This window comes from Trametes versicolor, assembly GCF_000271585.1.
Source record: "Trametes versicolor FP-101664 SS1 unplaced genomic scaffold TRAVEscaffold_9, whole genome shotgun sequence".
NCBI classification, from domain to species: Eukaryota; Fungi; Basidiomycota; class Agaricomycetes; order Polyporales; family Polyporaceae; genus Trametes; species Trametes versicolor.
This window is the reverse complement of record NW_007360329.1, coordinates 2,608,314-2,624,419: the sequence shown is the minus strand read 5'-3', so window position 1 is coordinate 2,624,419 and position 16,106 is coordinate 2,608,314. Positions and strand designations below refer to the sequence as shown.

Genomic DNA, 16,106 nt, shown 5'->3' with positions numbered 1-16,106 from the left:
GCACAATAAATTCAGACGGTAGCGCTGCTCCAATTTGCAGCCAAACATTGTATATAAATGTTTTGTGGTTCGGTATCGTCGAGGAGCCCCAATTGGCTCCTCCATCACCCTTGTATATAACCAATGGGTCGCGTACGCACCGCGCGCGACCTTGTATATTTCGGTGCTAGCACTGCTACGAGTTGCAGGCATTCATCACACCATTGTATTATACAACACGACCCGTATGTCGTGTCTAGAGGGGGAGAGTGTAACGACCCAGGATCGGGTCGTTACGGGCATCGTACATCCACGAGCCCAGCGCCGTACGCGCTGGGCAGAGATAAGATAATGATGTATTAAATAGACGCGTGCGGCGTGCGGGTATTCGGAACCCGCGCGCCTAGTGCGGGCAGCCTTTCTACCTGCCCCACTATCCTACGAGTACGCCGAGCCTCAATAGAGCCCGGACCAGAGTACTTGCGGGAAAGGGGCTACAGATTGCGCCCCCCTATACGTGAGTTTTACACTGCAGTAGACGGAGGCGGCGGCGGAGCGGCTCCGATATTTAGTGAGTACATTTCCCTACCGCTTCCTTACCTCAATGACCCATGTCGGTTTGCAGCACAAGCGAAGGGGTTGAAAACAAGCAAGTGACCACGTTTCCCTAAGCAGCGCTCCAGGTTCGAGAAGTAGAAAGCATTCCGCCCAGGGGCCGCTCGCGCATGCTACTTCCCAAATATACGCCTATCTAATATGTATCATCCAGACGTGTAGTTTATGATAACCATTCCATTTTTTGCTTTACATGTTCATCGGGAATCGCTGTGCAATACGAAGGATTTTGGCAACCCCGGCTCCGACGAGACGCCGCCACATACTCATCCGGTGTCCTGATAGAAAGCCGCTGCCAAGACCAGCAAGAGCGCTCGTCCAGCGCCTGACAGACGCGTCGGAATTCCTCCTCGTCTTTGTCCTCCTCTCTCTATATTCACACTCGAGTTTGTCGCTCATCGAGTCTCAACAAAACCCTTCCTATGGCAAAGCACGAACGGCATCCAGAGCTGTACTATCCCACTGGAGATGTCATACTCAGTGCTCCTCTCCCACCGTCTGCTGAGAGCAGCGAGCGTCGACTTCAGGTGTACCGGGTGCACAAAGCCTACCTAGGTGTTCAATCTATCTTCTTCTGCAACTTGTTCGCCGATGCCTCAGCTGGGGGTGGCCCGACCTATGACGACCTGCCGATGTTGGAGATGCCGGATAAGGCGGACGATCTATCGGGTCTCCTTGACTGCATCTACAACCCACAGTGAGTATTCGCCACTTGGTATCGTGTTTAAGACCTTCTCGAAACCTATAAAATGTCAGCCATTATCTTTCCCGGCGTTCGCGTTACAAGACCGCCTTCGATCTTGTCGGCATCGCTCGCCTTGCGGACAAGTATCTGCTCGATGGCCTCCGCGCAGGGCTCGTTCAGAGGGTCGCCGAAGAATGGCCAAAGAGCCTGACAGAATGGAACGTTCGCGACGGGGAGCTCGAAATACTGGACACTGCGATCATGACAGCGTGCGGGACGCCAGAAGAAAGCGAGTCTCTCATGGACCGTATCCCCGATCCTGCGTCTGCGATCATGTTCGCCGAGGAGTTCGGGTGTCGTGAAATCCTCCCCGCCGCGTTCTGTTCCTTGGCCCGCGTCGATACAGACAACGGATGGGAGCAGAGGTGTACGGACGGCACAAGCTGTATGCGCTATGCCAGATGGTCCTGCTTGGACAACAAGAACCTCAGGCGGTACATCCGCCTCTGTGACTACCAGGCAGCGTGTCGTCGCACGATCGCGACCGCCATCGAGCACGGAGAGATGCTGAGCCCACGCTGCATCCCTTGGTGGGCGGTCGATCAATACGCCCCTTCCGAAGATCGCGTTGATGCTCCCAGGGACGACACGCCATACCCGTGTCTACGCTACATCAAGAGGCTCCGGGATGTTGTCTGGCCCGCGTACCACGAGCATGACCTGTGGTACGGGTTTCGAAGCTTTCTCGATCTTCCACTCCCGAAGGTCCAGGGCCCTCCGAACCGTCTCTGCAGTGGATGCGAATCCGCATTCCGCGGTTGGGTCATGGAGCAACAGCAGCGCTGGTGGGACCGAATTCCGGAAGCCTTACGCCTTGGTGATCGACTAGGTATGCAAATCGTTCACACTTGCTGTTTGCATTGTCTTTCTCGCTTTGATCGCTGACTGTTGATTACACAACGTGCAGGAGCATCGAGCGCATAGGTTTTGACCACCGCATCGGACATGTACGTGCAGCGTACGCGAATAGTAGCAAAGATCATTTGTACGTACAGCCACAAATTTGTTTTAGGACTTCACATCGACTTGCTGTAGGACTGCGATATTTTTCTCGACCGCCTGCGCATGAATGCGTGTCCTGTACATAGGTCGTCTCCTGCCGTTCAACGAGCAGCGGAGAAAGCCACAAAGAGTTATCTTTGCACGGTTCTTTGCCAGACCTACGTTTTTAGGGACTATCCGGACAAGGCAGTGAGTTTGCTCTTGACCAACATTCGCCCGCTCCTTAAAAAGACAGTCCAGGTGAGTCCCATCGCAAACGATCCGTATACGGAGCAGATTACTCTCACCGCTGCCAAATGACCGAGCCTCATGCAGCGGCAGAACAATCCTTCATGTCAAGCAAGCCTCCGATATGGAGGAAGCGACCGTACTCGTGACTAGCTTCGGTGACGTCAACTGAACTGGAGAAGGTGCTGCGATCCTTCTTGCAAACGTCGCCATCAGCGCCTAGGGTCTTTGCAGCGGCACGGCAGCATTTGGCGTCCTGAAAGGAGACCGCCGCCCCTTACACAACCATTCTCTGACGCAGTTCATCACACCACCAGGACACTCGGACAATCTGTGCGTCGCCCGCCGTCAGGAGTCTGATGAAACTGAAGGCAAACGTGCGTTTGCAACGTAAATGTACCCCACGGCGAGTCATTCGAAGCGAACATAGCTGCCATGGCGGGCGGCCGGTATACGCAAGGCGCTCTCTACACGTGCTTATAAAAAGTGCGCGAGGAGGGGGTTGAGCCTCACTGCTCTCAGCCTCTCGAGCATCTCCTTCCAACGCACCTCCACTCACCAGTCGACATGTTCGCTCGCTCTGCCTTGGTCGTTGCTATCGTCGCTGCCGCCGCGTTCATCAGCGGAGGTGAGTGAATACAACCCGCGTGCGCAACACTGCCAATGTTGACGAACGGCTCGTGCTCAACAGCGTTCGCGCAGGAGCCCAACTGTGCGCGCAACTACACGGTCGTGCCCGGCGATACCTGCGACGGCATTGGGGCTAAGACGAACACGCCCACGTCAGTGCTCTGCAGCCCTCGCTCGTCGTCACGAAGTACTCACGTCATCGTTGGCAGATTCCAGATCGAGACGGTGAACGCGAACAGGATCGACGCTGGGTGCGATAACCTGTTCGTCGGCGAGGTCAATTGTTTTGTCGCCATCGAGTCATGCCACAGCTGCTGACCGGAGTCTCTTCCCAGCCTTTGTGCCTCGGCATCGTTGGCCAGGACTGCGACATCACCCACGTCGTGCAGCCGGGCGATAACTGCGACACCATTGCACAGCAGGCGAAGACGACCCGGCAGATCCTGCTGGCGAACAACCCGAACGTCAACACCGCCTGCACCAACATCAACCTTGGAGAGGTAGGCCCATATGAATTGTGCATAGAAACATACTCACAGTTTTAACAGGTCCTTTGCACAGCGAACGAGATCATCGTGCACTCGACGGCGAGCTCGGCCTGAACGTGTCGGTGTCGTGAGTGTGGTGGTTTGGGGAATGGCATTCACAGCTCTATCTATCTGCGTGTCTTTTTGTATTAGATTGAGCGAAATGAGGTGTTGTTTGAAGAGGACTCAGCTATAGATCGCCGCACGGCCGGGTGACCCCGGAATGGATTGAGCGAGAGCGCCGTTAGCTCTGGCAGCGACTCCCGGATATCTTTCAGCTATCGGGACCGGAGACGCCATGGCGACCCCTGTAATGGTGCGTGCTCGTGAACCTCAGGACTTCGACCATATACTTATACAGACCACGTCGTCCATGAAATCCACATAACCAGATGCCTTCGTGTCACGCGCTATGCGTCAGCCGTTGTATCAACTACCCTTATGGCGTGATTTATAAACCGTCGGCGAACGTTGAGCCCCCCGCGTTATGCAGATCGCGCCGTGTGAAGTGAGTCGTCCGTGCTACGCAAATCAGGATCCGGTGAACTGCGAAAGCTGGGACAGTAGAGGCGGTTGCACCTGCTTCCGTCCCTATCAGGGAATACACAGCGTCATTTGGCGCTTCTGTACATCACTGGCCGTTTGCATGCGGACCCTCGGGACCGGCCGGAGAAGTCGTTTAGCATCAGAGTATATATAACGACGACGTACAAAGAGTAAGGAGTGGTATACGATGTTGGCGGACGCGCGTATTTGTCCGGCTTTAACATACTGAAATATCAGCGCGATGGAGATTGACAAAAAGGGACCAAAGCCGCCACGAAGACCGAACAGATGCTTCCATGTTTACTCTTGACAAAGTTTCACCCGGTACAGTCGGCATCAAATCTTGTATGCTTCTGAAAAAGATAGTCCAGGTAAGTCCGTGGCATCGCTACTGAAATGACTAGGTGCAATGCCACGGCAGGACAGTCGGCCATCTCAAGCGGGCCTCCGACGCGGGGGAAGAGTTCCTGTTCGCGACTGTCTCGGTCCCATCGACTGAACAGGAGAAGGCTCTGCGACCCTTCCTGGAAACAACGTCATCAGTACCTTGAGAGTGCGGCAGCATTCGGCGTTTTGAAAGGAGACCGCCGTCCTTGACACAGCCATTGTTCGACGTGATTCATCACCACACAGGAACACTGGGGCCCTCTGTACGTTGCCCGACATCAGGGGTGTGCCGAAACCAAAGACAAGCCGCCTTTTCAACGTAGATGTTCCCCACGGGAAGTCATTCGAAACGAACGCAGCTGCCGTGGCAGCCGAGCGGTATATGCATGGTGCCCTCCCCAACCCGTATAAAAGAGGGGCGAGGAGAGGGCTGAATATCACTGCTCTGGCCCTCTCGAGCATCTCATCCCAACGCACCCTCACTTACTAGTCGACATGTTTTCCCGCTCTGCCTTCGCTGTTGCCGTTGTCGCCGCCGTTGCCTTCATTGGCGGAGGTGAGAGCGACCGCGACTCGTATGTGCGCCGTGGCAGGTGCTGACGAACGATCCGTGGGCGACAGCATCCGCGCAGGAGCCCAACTGTGCGCGTAGCTACACAGTCGTGCCCGGGGATACCTGCAACCTCATCGGGGCGAAGACGAACACGCCCACGTCAGTCCTCCGCAACGCTCGCTCTTTGACACGAGGTACTCACATCATCGATGGCAGCTTCCAGATCCAGAGGGTAAACGCGGACAAGATCGACGCTGGGTGCGAAAACTTGATTGTCGGCGAGGTCCATTCCTTTCGTCGCTGTTCATGCCGCAATTGTTAATTGAACTCTATCCTTAGCCGTTGTGCCTCGGTATCGTTGGCCAGGACTGCGACATTACCCACGTCGTGCAGCCCGGTGACACCTGCGACATCATTGCGCAAGAAGCAAAGACGACGCTGCCGATCCTCCTGGTGAACAACCCTGACATCAACACCTTCTGCACCAACCTCCTTCCTGGAGTGGTAAGCCGACATGAAGCGTGTATGAAGACGTACTCACGAGTTTGAAAGGTCCTTTGCACGGCCAACGAAATCATCTGAAACTCGACGGCGAGAGCAGCCTGAACGCGTCAAAAGATGAGTGCTGGTCTGGAAAATTATATCCAAATCTGTCTGTCTGTGGGTCGCTTTGTACTATTAGTCGCAGAAAATTGAGCGAGATCCAATGTTGTATGACGTGGGTTCAGGGGGCCCAGATCCAATCCTTCTGTCCCATGCAGAGCCTCAGTACTCACCGTCACTGTGTAGGCACAGTTTTGCATAAGAGCGATCCGTATCCACTCAGAAGCCCTGCCGTGCCGCCGCAGAATTGTGGCGATATGCGTGAACGTCGCGGAGGAGATGATGGTAGAAGAGTAACTTACGGGCCACCGGATTCCGCGTGCCGGCACCAGCGCTACCATCTGGAAGTGCTATATATCGCCGCACTGCCGCACCTTGGCCGCACCACGTTCACGTCCCTCGACACCTGGAGGCAGACTCCGTTGAACTCAAAGCGACGCTGCTGCGGTAGGCCAGTATGACTCTTTCCTCCTCCACTGCCTCTCCTGGATGGCTGCCGCTGGCGACATGGCCCAAACTCACGTCGACTCCAGCTCCGAAACGCGAACGGTAGCCGACAGAGTCGACACCCCTCTGCGCTCATTAAAACACGATCCAGACCTATGGTTTGAGGACGGCAGCATCGTTGTTATAGCCGAGAACACTGGGTTTCGCGTACACAAGCTCCTGCTCTCTCATCTGTCGCCGGTCTTCCGAGACGTCTTCATGGTTCCGCAGCCCGTCGCGATCGACAGCGGCCCGAGTATCGTCGAGAATTGCCCTGGGATTCGCGTCTCCGACAGCGTCTACGACATGAAGTGCTTGCTCCGCGCGATCTACGACGGTAGGGGGTACGTGTTCTGTTGCGTCCAACTTCGCTAGGTTCGCCATTCGAGCTCACCCACCACTGGCAGATACCTGACGGAAATGTCCCCCTACATCCCCTTCCCGGTGATCTCCGCACTTATGCGCCTAGGCCACAAATACGAAATCAAGGGCGTCATAGACGAAGCCGCAAGCCACCTCGAGGAGTACTTCACCACCGACTTCAGGCGCTGGCTCCAGCTCTGCAGCGAGGACATCGACGCGACCTTCGACTTCACAAAAGACGAGGAGGGCGCGGAACTCTTCGAGGCCGTCAACCTCGCACGTTTGACCGGCAAGTTTGCCATCCTCCCCCTTGCCTTGTACAAATGCTGCCAGCGCGATGTCGCTGAAATCATGTTCGGAATCGAGCGGGAAGCCGGCGGCGTCGTCCGTCTCAGCCAAGATGACATCGAGCGCTGCGTCCGCGCGCGCGAACGCTTGCTCCGGGAGTCGTGCGAGCTAGCCGGGACCATAGCAAGCGCTAAATGTCCTGCCCGCCGCTGTATGACGCCCCGCGCCTGCCCGCGGCACCTGGAGCGCCTCCGCGAGACATTCACCAGCATGCTTGGGGATCTCGTCAACACGGCCGTTCTCTCTGGTCTTCGGGAGCAACTGGGAGAGTTGACGGTGCTCCCGGAGTGGACGCAGCTGTGTTACGAGTGCCGCGACGAGCTTATCAGCCAGCACAAGCTCAAGCAGCGGCAGGCGTGGGGAAAGCTTTTGGAGATCTTGGATTTGTCGGACCAAGATCTGGGGATCGAGTGGGCGGGCCCGTGGCCCTCGTGGGATATGGAAATGTTTTGACCAGGTGGACAGGTGCGAAAATAATATCACTACCCCGTTAAAATGGCTGCTGACAAGCTCGGGCGTTGGCAGAAGTGACCCCTAACGTTTCGTCGCATGACAGCGAAGTGTCTGCGTTTCAGTCAGCGTTAAACACTTTGTGAGAATGAGTGACATACGATAAACGCAATCATGGACATTTCGCAATGCGCAGCAGTGATTGCTTTTCAAACGGCCGCCTACATCTTCTACTATATGGAAGGCTCATACACGCAGCTAGGCAGTGGGTATGGCGGATGGACACCGTATGATTCACTTTAAGTTTGGTGGGCTACTGGGTTGCGAGGCAGACTAGATCTAGGTTCTTGCCGGGGACGGGTCGCGGCCCGACGGTGGACCTAGGCTCCGCGGTTGCTCCGCGTCGACTCTCAGGTGATCCTGAACCACACTCCACAAAGCTGCGTTGCATTAACTACTATCATCGTAGCATAATCTCGTACCACAACCGTTTCGCTCACCGCACCTACAAGCATCCCAGTCTACACACTCACATGGCCGCTGACCCGCTCTCCTCGATCGTCGCCGCACTCGAGCGCGAGCAGATCATCCCCGATGTCCTCCCCGAGACGCTCGCCTTCACGCCCTCCGTGCTCTTCTCCGTAGTGTACCCCAACGGCGCGGAGGTCAACCTCGGGAACGAGATGATCGTCGCGGACACGCAAGACGAGCCCGAGCTCCGCCTTGCCGCGCTAAACGGCTCGTGGGACGACTCTGCGTCGGAGGTGTCGTACACGCTTGCTATGCTCGACCCCGACGCGCCCTCCCGCGACGAGCCGATCTACCGCACGTTCAGGCACTGGCTCGTAGGTAGAATTCCGTGCAGACGAAACCAGATTCTCACTCCAAATACCCAGATTACCGGTCTCAAATCACCGCCGGTCACCTCGAACGCGGCCCACGCGCTGAATGCGCTCAAGTCACATCCTGCGACGACGCCGTACCGCCCTCCGGGCCCGCGCCCGAATTCGGGCTTGCATCGCTATAGTGCGTGTCGTAGCAGCCAGGCGATACGCCCAGCTAACACGGTTTGCCCTTCGAATGACGTAGTATTCCTGCTGTTTCAGGAGCCCGCATCTGCAGAGCCATTCGTCGTTCCCCAGGGCCAGCCCGAGTACGGTGCAGCGCTCGAGGAGCGCCGCAGCTGGAACCCCGTTACGTTTGCCAGCAAGTACGGCCTCAAGCTTGTCGGCGCGAATTACTTCCTCGTCAGGTCGCCGGAGGTCGCGGTAGAATGAAGATAGTCAGTCGGGAGGAAAGCGTTCCGAAATGACAGTGTACGACTAGCCTTGTCGATTTCATACCTCGCAACATAGAGATATCCCTCGAGCCGCTATGTGTTAGGACCTCTTCTGATCACTCAAGGATTTGTGAAGCAAAGTGTTATTTATTCGATCGACGAAACAACAACAGAGTGCTTGTATAGATGAGTAAATGAGATAGAGCGATACTTAGAGCCGAGGCCGCATACGAGACAGGAGTGTAACTATGTACAATCACATCTCGCGGAACCACAACTCCGAGATGGACAAGAAAACCCCGCCTCCGCCGCCACAGCGCCTCCGTCGACGACAGCGGCAGCCGGGCGGACAGGGTACAGGCGGCGGGGGGAGCAGAAAGCAAGCGTACAAGATAGCGACCGAGATCTGATAGCACTGCGAGAAAGCATCAGGAGGCGGGGCGGGGGCATAGACAGTCGGTTCATAGCATAGACACGGAACCCTCTTCGGGATGACGCAGAGCGTCCGCGGTTTGAGCGTGCGGACGTTGGGACGAAGGAAGGGCGGCGGAAAGTGATTTGTGATTTACTGAGGGGAGGGGTGATGGGAGAAGATCATGCCGCGGGGACTGCGACGCGAGCAGGAGTGGGCCGCCCACGAGGACGAGGGCGGTTGATCCTGAGCGTCTCCGACGGACTAGAGGTAAAGTCAGTGTATGAAGCTACTGGGACGTGCCGCAAGACGACTTACGTGGGGATGATCATGCTGCTGGTAGAAATGTTCTCCTTGGAGTCCTGAGCGCTGGACTTGCCAGTGCGCTTCGACCACCCGAGGGCAGCGCGACGCGTGCTCGATGTGACGCGGGGACGCGTCGGCAGGCCCATCGCGCTCTTGCCGTTCTTGGAGGTGTCGAGCTCGATGTGCATGGGCGAGAATGGCTTGATCTTGTCGAGCGCAGGAGCGGGAGACGCCGAGAAGACGTTCGAGCTGCGCTGCACCTCACGAAGCACAGGATGCTGAAGAACAGCTGGTGCGGAAGGCTTCGCCGGGGCGTCCGTGAACACCTGGATGGGCGACGAGCGCGGCTTCTCCGGAGAGAACGATGCATGCACAGCGCGGATGGGGTACGGTGAAGGCCTTGATGAAGTCCTCGAGCGCACACGATGAGGACGCAATTCCGACGGGAGGGGGCCGTAGCTCTTCTGCGAGTGTTCGAGCATAGCCTGCATCACAGCGGGCTCCTTCGGGGGCTGGAACGCTATGGGACAAATCGCGTCAATGAAAGTCGCAATGAAAGGCAGAAAGAACTTACATTGCAGAGCAAAGACCGAGAAAGGGGTGTCGACCCACACACGCCTGCTCTCCGTGACGGTCTCTTGAGCCTCGTCACGGAGCGCATAGTAATGGCGAAGAGTCATGATCCCAGTCTCCTCGTCCCAGTCGCCGTACATGGAGTCGCTGTCGCCCTCGACGATGTACACCGACGTGTTGTTCAGCGGGCTCGCGAACTGCTTCGCAACGCTCTGTGGTGTCGGGTGCTTCTCGGATGGCGAGCTCGAGTAGACAGAAGCCTCCTCCTGGATGGTCTCGTAGACGGACGAGCGCGACATGCGCGCCTGGTCGATGCGACGACGGTGACCCATGCCACGGGCCCGCTGGCGCGAGCGCGCCCTCGCAACGCCACTGCTTGGCTGCGTGACGTTGGTGAGGATGGAGTTCAGGCTGCCCAGATCGATGCTCGACTGAGAGCCGCCGGACATGGAGGAGCCATCGGAGCACGAGAGCGGGGGCGTCTCCGCGCCGGACGAACCAGACGAGCTCGAGGTGCAAGTGCTCGACCGCGACCGTGCAGCCGAAACAGGCTTGCTGAAGATCGAACGCTCACGCACTATGATACAATTAGCTTAACCTGAGTTCGCAGCATAGAAACATCACAACTCACGAGATGCCAGAAGGTCCTCGCCTTGCGCGATGAGCGCGCTATCTTCGAGACTCTGGCGCTCCAACAGACCGTGGCGGGCCTTGATCATGCGCTCGCCACCGAACTGGTACGAAGATGTCGACGCAATCGAAGGTTTCTCCGTGAGCGTAGCCATCTTCGGGGACTCCTTAGCAGGCGGTTCGAGGTCGAACTGCAGAACACGGCCAGAGAGCGCGGTATGCTTGTTGCGCTCCACGCGTACGCAGGGCGAGGCGTCGACCATGGAGCTCACGGAACGCCTGCGGACGTGTCCACCGCCGAGCATCTGCAGCACATTAATCTAAACATCAAGCAAAGGACCGGGAGCGAGCAACATACCGAGATCATGGTGTCGTCCTCCTTAGGCGGGCTATGGACACTCATCTCGCTCATGATCGACAGCGGGCGGAACTGCTGGCTCGGCGGGGGCCGCGCATACTGCGCATACGGGTCGAACCCGAACACCGACTCGTTCGACATCGACGTCCGGTTGCGCGTCTTATCGAACAGCGAGTCCTCGACGGCCGACGGGTACCGGTCGTTGTCCATGATTGAGTCCCACGACGTGCGGTTCGCGCCGTCCGCATCGCTGTACGTGCTCTCGGGTGACGCGGAGATCGCGCTGAGCGGCGCGCCACGCGACGTCTCGAACATCTTGTCGCCGAGGCCCGGGCGCGCCATGTTCCGCTCCGAGTAGTCGCTCATGATCGAGTCGACGGAGTAGTCGCGGCTGTGCTGCGCCCAGGTCGCGCGTCCGCCGGCTGCGCCGTGCATCGCGTACGACAGCGCGACAGAGCTCGCGCTCGTGTTCGAGTCGTTCTTGCGATGACCGTGCCCAGCGAAGCTCCGGTTGTACAGACTGACGGGAGGCGCATTAGAAGCGATAGACAGTGCAGACGGTCCACGACGGTGGCCACGGCGGTAGGGGTGCATCATCTGGGTGGGTCCTCCAGGTGCACGGAAGTAGAAGCTGGAAGCGTCGCTGTCGACGCGGGTGCGCGGCTTGTTGCGATGGATGAACGAGAACGTGTCGTCAACAGACATGTTCATCGACATAGACATCGACATGTCGTCATCCATCGACGGCGGACGGCTGAGACCATTAGCGTACCCGAAGGGGTCCTGGGCGCCGTTGTTGACGACCGCACCGTACGACGAGATCGACGCGATGCTGTACAGGGACTCGTGCTGATGGTGCGCAGGGCGGAAGACGGCGTCCTTGGGCGGCCAGAACGCGGGGCGGTTCGGGCCAAACTCGAAGCCGCGGCGCACCTCGTCGAAGGAATCGAAGCCGGTGAAGCTCAAGCCCGACTCGGTGCGTGCGTGCGAAGGACCCTGCGAGACGTCCTCAGGGAAGGAGACGTGAGGGCTGGGCTTCATGCTGTTCTGCGAGTCGACGCGTGGACGGCTGGTGGGCTCCGCAGGCATGACGTCCGCGGCCTTGGCCAAGATCGACTTCAGGACCGAGTCACCCTCCGTCGTGGAAACCTGCGAGTGCGAGCGGGAGTGCGTGATGGGCGGAATGATGTCGGACAACGTGAGCGGCCTCGAGTTGGAGTCGTTCGCAGAGCTCTGCGGGGATGACATGCCACCGAACTTGAAGTTCTTGTTCAGATAGCCGTCCGAGGGCTTGGATCGCATCGACGCCTGGCGCACGAGCTCGGGGTACACACGGCACTCGTCCTCGAGCTCGCGCATCATGAAGCTGATGTCCTGCTCCTGGTCTTGCGACATGCCCGAATCTCGGTTGCCGGTCTCGTCCGAGCCGAACATGGACGATGTGTCGCCCAGGTTCGAGAAGCTCTGCGGGACGTTCTCGACGGACGGCGCGACACGGAGGTTCTGCGGAAGCGCAGGGAGGGGCGGGGCGAGCATGCCCTCCTCGATGCCGAAGTCGAACCCGAGCTCGATGCGTGCGGGGGTCTTGAACGCGTTCTCGACCTGCTCGATGAAGCTGTGCCTGTCCGATCCACCGGACTCGTTGAGCTTCTGAAGCTCGCCGGTGAAGTCGAACGACTTCTTGGTGTCATCCTCGGACGCAGACCCGTGTCCGCCTTCGTCGACCTCTGCCTGGTTGTCCTCAACATCAAACAGTTGGAAGACCGGCACTTGCGGCAGCTCGTGCTCGAGCTCCTCAGGCTCGCTCTCGACCTCGGTCTGAGGAAGCGGGAGCGCAGCCTTCGGGGGCGAACCAGGCGAAGGAGCGCGGAACGACAACGTGTCGTCGAGCGGGCGCGTCATGTCGTCGTCAGACTGACCGGAGAGGATAACCTGGAGCTCGTCAGGGATGTCAGAGTCAGGGTCCTCCGGGTCGACGTCCGGCTCGGTCGACCCGCCAAGCGTACCGCACAGGCCCAAGCCCTTGCGCGCCTCCGCCGTCATCGGGACACCCATACGGCGCAAGCTGCCGACGCTCCCCTTGCTGTTCATGGGGATGAGCGACGAGCTCTTGCGGTGGTGTCCGCCAACGCGGCTGAACACCGGCGTGGGCGACCCGGCAACCTCGGTGCTCTCGAGCTTGGCCATGTCGACGCCGACCTTGGAAGGACGGTTGCCGAACGTGCGCGAGGAAGGCGTGCCCTCGTTGGTAGGGCCCACGGGAGGCGTGAGGGTGTGCACTGAGGACGAGGTGGAAAGAGCAGAGCTCGAAGCCTTGAGCTTTGCGGGCCGCAGAGCTAGGAATACTGGTGCAGGGTCTGAAGGCGAGGGCGTGAGCGTGCGCTTGTGAGTGAGGTGAGGCGCAGCCTTGGGCTTGATGAGCGGCTTGCGCGGGGACACCTTCCAGTCGAGCTCGCTCCATGGCGCGATCTGCTGGCCCACGAGCACAGCACCTTGCGGGCGCTGCGTCGAGGGCTTTGACGAGAGCGTAGCGGGGACGGCGGAGGGCTGGGACTTGGCGTACGGCCTCAATGACGCAATAGATGCAGTGCTTTCGCGCAGCTCGCCCTTGAGTGGGCTGCCGCGATGCGTGGCACGCGACTTGAGGGGACTCTCCTGCACTGTCTGGAAGGGCGACAGCCGGAGCGGAGTGTTGTTCGTGCTCGCAGGAGTCGCCTCGAGGTCCAGACGGTTGATGAGAGATGCCAGGTCATTCGTAGCGGCGTCGAGGATCGACAAAACACCTAGATGAACGTGAGTATGATTGGCTATGCCGCGAACGACAAAAACTTACCGTCACCGTCGCCTTCATCGCAGATCGGTTGCGGTCGCGGCCTTCCAAGCATCTGCTCAGACATCGGACGGGGCCGTGCGCGCTTGACAGGCGTCCCGCTGGGACTCGGTGCCTCGCTCGCAACCTCACGTTCGTCATCAGTCGGTGCCGAGTGTCCGTCTGCTGTTGCTTCCTCAACCCTGACGATCGGGCGCTCCATGATCGACGCAGGCGGTGACAACGATGGCTCGCGCTGCATCTGCATCTGAGGGAAGATCTCCGAAATGGGCGTCCGGCGGCGCGAGTCCGAAGTGCGCCGGCTGGTGGTCTTCCCGCTGTCCTTCTCCTTCTCCCGTTGCGACCGCCGTTCCTTGCGCTGCTTCTCCTTGGCGGTCTTCAGGACCGCCTCGTCCCAGCGGATGGAGGCGACGGAACTTGATGACGAGCGCGGCGAGCGGCCGCCGGAGAACGTTGAGATGCCAGAGGCAGTGGAAGGAGGACGCAGAGATGAGCCGCTCGATAGGATGGACGATGGCCGACCCTGCGCATTGAGGATAAGGTGGGCAGAGTCCACAGAGAGCCGTTGTGGTGCTTGAGGGACGCCAGCTGCTGAAGCCGTTGAGGAGCCGGAGGCATCGCGGACCGTCCCTAGGCGAAGCGTAGATGGGAGACCAAGGCCAAGAACGCTCTGCTTCTTGCGACTGCTCAGTGTCCGCGGGCCGTCCTCGGTCCTGAGCGGGGCAGGGCTGGCTTGCGCACTGAGCGCGCCGGCCTCGAAGCTACTGCCGGAGTAGCGGATGGTCTTCTCCTTCTCCTTACTTTCCTTCTCCTTCGTCTTCTCCTTGTCTTTTTTCTTCTTTTTCTTCATCGTCTCGCTCTTCTCCTTCGTCTTCTTCTCCTCCTTCGTCCTGGACCTAACCGTGTCCGTGGTGGCTGCGGGAGCCGTGTTGCCTTCCTTGTCGTTCGAGAGTTGTGCCCAGCTGGCCATGCGTGCGAGCGATCGCATCGAGCGAATCGCACGAATCGCGATGGAGCCAGTCGGCTGAGCGTCGCCAGCAGAGAGGAGCCCATTTGTGGCAGACGCGTTCTCATCCAATGGTGCAGTTGCAACCACCGGAACCTCCAGCAGGGTTTTAACTGAGGAGACAGTGCCCTGCTTTTGCTTCGGAGGCTTTGCCGAAGGGCTGTTGAGGAGAATACCAGAATCGAGCGAGTTGAATCGCGCGCGACTCTCGAGAGGCTTGGAAGGCTCAGGAGCTACAAGAGAACGCGTTAGATTGCCTGCAGCAACGAGCATAACTAGCACGTACTCTTCGAGCGGGCAGGCGGTTTCTGTTCCTTGTCCTTGCCCTTCGAATCTTTCCTGCCGCGGCCGATGCTCCACCACTTCTGGTTCTCGTCGCCCTTGACCTTGAGGAAGTTGTCCGCGGGAGCCGAGGTTTGTTCCTTCGGCGCCGCCGGAACGTTGGTGACTTCCCCAAGAGTCCCCCACTTCATGCCGTCCAATCCAAGACGGGACTTCTTCTTCTTCACCACTACGATCTCCGCGAGCTCCGGATCGTCGTTCTGGTCAACGTAGATCTCGAAACCGCCGCGGCCGGTGGAGGGAGCACCGCCAACGCGGCGAACGACGTCGGAGAAGTCCTTGTTGCCCTTCTCCTTCTTGCTGCCACCGAGGAGCCCGAGTTTGGACTTCTTGGGCACGATGCGCTTGCGGGCGGCATCGGAGCTGGCCTTGGGCGCGAGAGGCGAAGAGGCAAAGGGGGCGATGGACGCGTAGGAAGAGCTGGCGAAAGAGGTGCTAGCATCGCCGGCGGAGCCTGCCGCGGACGGAGTGGCAGAGATGAGGCGGATGGTGGGGACATGTTCTTGAGGGGTGATGTCTGCTGGAGGGATAGGGGACGAAGAGCGGGCGAAGGTCGAACTTGGAGCGGGAGCACGAGACAAAAGGGGCAGAGTGTTACGCATCGTGCTAGTGTCCGTGTCTAAGTCGTTGTGGTGCTTCGTGATGTTTAAGGGAAACCGTGGAATGTCGTGAATACAACAGAGTCGTTCTTGTCGCGTGAAAGTCGCGTGAGGTCGTCAATACAGATGAGAGAACAAGGCCAGAGAAATATGTGCGATCGTGAGTTGTTGCGTGAGATGGGGGATGCCTGAACGTGTCGTGAAGCCAGGATGCTCGTAGACCGTAGGATCGTTACTTGATGTCTTGAATTGCTGTTATACCTTCTGTTGGCTACTTACCGCTGGAGGGTGGGGCGGGGAGAGTGAGGA

At 58.6% G+C, this 16,106-nt stretch overlaps 6 protein-coding genes across 6 annotated transcripts; 5 read left to right on the top strand and 1 right to left on the bottom strand.

Moving 5' to 3' along the window:
• The first annotated feature begins 1,004 nt into the window (after positions 1-1,004).
• Positions 1,005-2,382, top strand: TRAVEDRAFT_60167 (uncharacterized protein). The gene is made up of 3 exons (XM_008043478.1): positions 1,005-1,291; positions 1,351-2,168; positions 2,247-2,382. The coding sequence occupies exons 1-3, from the start codon at positions 1,017-1,019 to the stop codon at positions 2,261-2,263; spliced, it is 1,110 nt and encodes a 369-aa protein (XP_008041669.1). The 5' UTR covers positions 1,005-1,016; the 3' UTR covers positions 2,264-2,382.
• A 754-nt stretch (positions 2,383-3,136) lies between these two features.
• On the top strand, positions 3,137-3,801 carry TRAVEDRAFT_22532 (uncharacterized protein; the record flags this gene model as incomplete). The annotated part of the gene is made up of 5 exons (XM_008042724.1): positions 3,137-3,197; positions 3,261-3,351; positions 3,409-3,475; positions 3,535-3,699; positions 3,748-3,801. The coding sequence occupies 5 exons, from the start codon at positions 3,137-3,139 to the stop codon at positions 3,799-3,801; spliced, it is 438 nt and encodes a 145-aa protein (XP_008040915.1).
• A 1,353-nt stretch (positions 3,802-5,154) lies between these two features.
• On the top strand, positions 5,155-5,794 carry TRAVEDRAFT_50700 (uncharacterized protein; the record flags this gene model as incomplete). Its single annotated transcript, XM_008043024.1, has 5 exons — positions 5,155-5,215; positions 5,281-5,371; positions 5,429-5,495; positions 5,552-5,716; positions 5,765-5,794. 5 exons carry the CDS (start codon positions 5,155-5,157, stop codon positions 5,792-5,794), a joined length of 414 nt encoding a protein of 137 aa, XP_008041215.1.
• A 528-nt stretch (positions 5,795-6,322) lies between these two features.
• On the top strand, positions 6,323-7,465 carry TRAVEDRAFT_128768 (uncharacterized protein; the record flags this gene model as incomplete). The annotated part of the gene is made up of 2 exons (XM_008043477.1): positions 6,323-6,645; positions 6,709-7,465. The coding sequence occupies 2 exons, from the start codon at positions 6,323-6,325 to the stop codon at positions 7,463-7,465; spliced, it is 1,080 nt and encodes a 359-aa protein (XP_008041668.1).
• Positions 7,466-7,977: 512 nt separating this feature from the next.
• Positions 7,978-8,826, top strand: TRAVEDRAFT_172200 (PEBP-like protein). Its single transcript, XM_008043476.1, has 3 exons — positions 7,978-8,307; positions 8,359-8,488; positions 8,552-8,826. The coding sequence occupies exons 1-3, from the start codon at positions 7,996-7,998 to the stop codon at positions 8,737-8,739; spliced, it is 630 nt and encodes a 209-aa protein (XP_008041667.1). The 5' UTR covers positions 7,978-7,995; the 3' UTR covers positions 8,740-8,826.
• A 509-nt stretch (positions 8,827-9,335) lies between these two features.
• On the bottom strand, positions 9,336-15,800 carry TRAVEDRAFT_129860 (uncharacterized protein; the record flags this gene model as incomplete). Its single annotated transcript, XM_008043475.1, has 7 exons — positions 9,336-9,417; positions 9,472-9,979; positions 10,034-10,609; positions 10,664-10,967; positions 11,021-13,803; positions 13,860-15,089; positions 15,143-15,800. The coding sequence occupies 7 exons, from the start codon at positions 15,798-15,800 to the stop codon at positions 9,336-9,338; spliced, it is 6,141 nt and encodes a 2,046-aa protein (XP_008041666.1).
• Positions 15,801-16,106: the final 306 nt, after the last annotated feature.